This window comes from Sinocyclocheilus anshuiensis, unplaced genomic scaffold (assembly GCF_001515605.1).
Source record: "Sinocyclocheilus anshuiensis isolate Anshui unplaced genomic scaffold, SAMN03320099.WGS_v1.1 scaffold355, whole genome shotgun sequence".
NCBI classification, from domain to species: domain Eukaryota; kingdom Metazoa; phylum Chordata; class Actinopteri; order Cypriniformes; family Cyprinidae; genus Sinocyclocheilus; species Sinocyclocheilus anshuiensis.
In genome coordinates, this window is record NW_015549571.1 from 2,089,462 (window position 1) to 2,092,885 (window position 3,424).

Here is a 3,424-nt window from a genome sequence, read left to right on the forward strand (position 1 = left end):
TGAAAGACACAGAGCTGCAGCCTCTGATGCAGACGGACTTTACGGTGCTGCCAGATGCTCTCCAGACGTCTCTGGTGATGCAGGACCTCATGGACCACGTCCAGAATACAGTGCACAGCTTTAGAGTAGTTAGCAGTTGCAGTCAGAGACTCTGAGTTAACGGGACTTAACGGCCGCTGAAGAACGTCCAGCAAAGCCTTCCCATCCTGGCTCACCTGCAGAGAGAGAACGAAATGAGAACTATTAATCAGCAGGGATGCGTTAATCTGAGCAAAAGTGATAGTAAAGTCAATCATAATTGTTATAATTGCAGATTATTTCTATTGCAAATGCATGTTGTTATTTTGAACTTTCTAATCTTCGAAGAATCCTGAAAACATGGTTTCCACAAAATATTTTGAATTGTAAAAACATTTCACAATATTTAATGTATTTTTGTTCAAATAAATGCAGCTTTGGTGGGCATAAGAGACTTGTTTTAAAAGCATTTAAAAAATCTTACCGACCCTAACCTTTTGAATTGTAGTGTATTTGTCTTAAGCGGCTTACAAGATCTTTATAGTCATTTTGACCAAACAGAAATGGTACCAAATTATTATTATTATTATTTTAGATTTGTGTGTGTAAAATAATTTAATTTCACAACAAACTTCATTTTTATAGGTCAGAGACGCTCAGCACTAGAATCAATGTTTGTTGTTTTCTATCCACAGCCAAATATGGATAAATGCTGTCTCCTGTTGTCTGTATGTGTGTGTGTGTGTGTGTGTGTGTGTGTGTGTGTGTGTGTGTGTGTGTTTTTCAGTGTGTGTGTGTGTGTGTGTGTGTGTGTGTGTGTGTGTGTGTGTGTGTGTGTGTGTTTTTCACATATTCAAAGACTGCTTTCTAATACAACGGCATTTTAGTGCCACGGTAAAAAAAAAAACTAAACAAAAATTCTAAGGTTATGAGATTAAAGTCATAATATTTTGAGAAAAAAGTCCAAATTACGAGAATAAAGTCATAGCAATACGATACTTTATTCTCGTAATTTCGACTTTATTCTCGAAATATTTCAACTTTATTCTGGTAAATTTGACTTTATTCTCTAAATATTTTTTTATTTTATTCTTTTAATTTTGACTTTATTTTTTAAATATTACATTTAAATATAAATAATTTTAAATATTATTTAAAATATATAATCTTGCAATGTTAGATCTTTTTAATGTGGCACTAAAACGCTGTCATTTTCTAAATAAATATAAACAATTAAAATTAAATTAAATTTCAACAGTTCATTTCAATCATCTTTTCGTTACTGAAGGTGTTAGTGCTTAATGAGATAAACATAACTACCAAAGTGATAAACATAACTACCCAAGTACTACTTGTGTTTGTGATCTTAACAACAAAAATTATTTATAAGCATGCAACTCACTCAGCATTGCTCATTGCCATTTGTTGGAAACTGAGATACCAGCAGAAACCCAGTGCATATTTGATTGAGTGAAACTAACCTTAATGTTGTATTGTGTACTTGTTGTATTGTGTACTGAGCTCAATATGACAACGTGACAGTGAATGATGCTATGTTTTAAATGAGATCTACAACAGAACACATTCTCTAATGTCAGATCAATAAACAGAGTCATGGGTAAACGATTGAGGACTTGGAAACACAAGGATGAACATTCAATCATGCACAGGACAGTCTGTTTGAGGGGTGGAGGTCTGTGAACTCACGTAGTACAACAACATCATGGCATTGTTTTCCTGTTGTGTCTTCAGATTAATTAGGGCTGGTTCACTAATTTATTTTAGTTCCAACAACATTAGTACAGCTGTAGGCTGATTATGTAACATAAGCACAGAGACTTTCCATCATGACTGAACAGTTTTAGACACGACCGACACCTGAGTGATTGTGATGTATGTTGATGAAAATACTTAAAATATAACTAAATACTTAAAATAAAACATAAAAATAAATAAAATCTAAAAAAGTATAGCATAGCCAATGATACAATACATTAAAGTTACATATGAAGCAGCTACCGATGTGATGCGATTCCCTATTACGATGCAGTGCGATCCGATTTCGATTCGATTCAACACAATGCGATTTAATGCAATATGATGCAATTGAAAGAAAATGATGCTATGCAATTCAAAATGGTACAGATACTGTAGTTCGCTTTTATTTCTTTGGTTTAGACAGACAGCCATGTTAATCTATATTCTATGTGACTCTCAGTTTAGAGAGGAGAAATCAATCTACTTATAAAATATTGGACACCAAAATTATTGTGTATTTATATTGCATCTACTAATAATTATGTATACATAAATAATTTTTACCGATGCAAATATGTTAGAAATGATGCATTGCGATACAAATGTCAACTTGTATTCAATGCACATTTTAAATTGATGCATCGCATCGTTAATGCTGATGCGCCAACGCAAATAGGTGAATCTTACCTTCCCTAATATATATATATATATATATTAACAAAAATTATATTATATCAATGATATGAAACGCCAATTTGAAAGGACAGTTAAAAGGATAGTTCACCCAAAAATTAATATTCTGTCATTAATTACTCACCCTCGTGTCGTTTCAAACCTGTAAGACCTTCGTTCATCTTCAGAACACAATATTTTTGATGAATTCCGAGAGCTCTCTGACCCTCCCCATAGACAGCAAGCATACTACCACAATCAAGGTCCAGAAACATAGCAAGGACATCAGTAAAATAATCGATGTGACATCAGGGGTTCAACCATAATTTGTACGAAGCTACGAGAATAGCTTTCGTGTGCAAAGAAAACAAAAATAACATAATTTATTCAGCAATTCTTCTCCTCCCTGGCACCATTTTGGAGAGTATCCACTGAACATAAACTGTGTATGCTGTTCTGTGTCAGTTGCGCCATGCGGATACGTTGTCTACGTTGTTTACGCTTTGATCTGAACGAAAACAATGCATCCACGTACATACGTTGTTTACGTATGTGATACTCTCCAAAATGGTGCTACAGGGTGACGCAGAGGAGACAAATTGTTGAATAAAGTCTTTTTTTTTTTTCTTTGTGCAAAAAAAGCATTCTCGCAAATGCTTCGTAAAATTATGGTTGAACCACTAATGTCACATGGATTATTTTACTGATGTCTTTGCTATGTTTCTGGACCTTGATTGTGGTAGTATGCTTGCCTTCTATGGGAGGGTCAGAGAGCTGACGGGATGCATCAAAAAGATATTGTGTTCCGAAGATGAATAGAGGTCTTACAGGTTTGAAACGACACGAGGGTGAGTAATTTTCATTTTTGAGTGAAATATCACTTTAACTGTCCTTTCAAATTGGTGTTGTTTTAAAGGGGTAATATGATGCGATTTCAATTTTTCCTTTCTCTTTGGAGTGTTACAAGCTCTTGGTG

The 3,424-nt window shown here is 34.3% G+C and overlaps 1 protein-coding gene across 1 annotated transcript in view; it reads right to left on the bottom strand.

Annotated features, from left to right (window-relative positions):
* LOC107657356 (kalirin-like) overlaps nucleotides 1–3,424 on the bottom strand; it is a 231,818-nt gene that overhangs the window by 122,475 nt on the left and 105,919 nt on the right. The window contains 1 exon segment of the mRNA XM_016445398.1: nucleotides 1–215. Within this exon segment, the coding sequence (XP_016300884.1) occupies nucleotides 1–215 (215 nt within the window).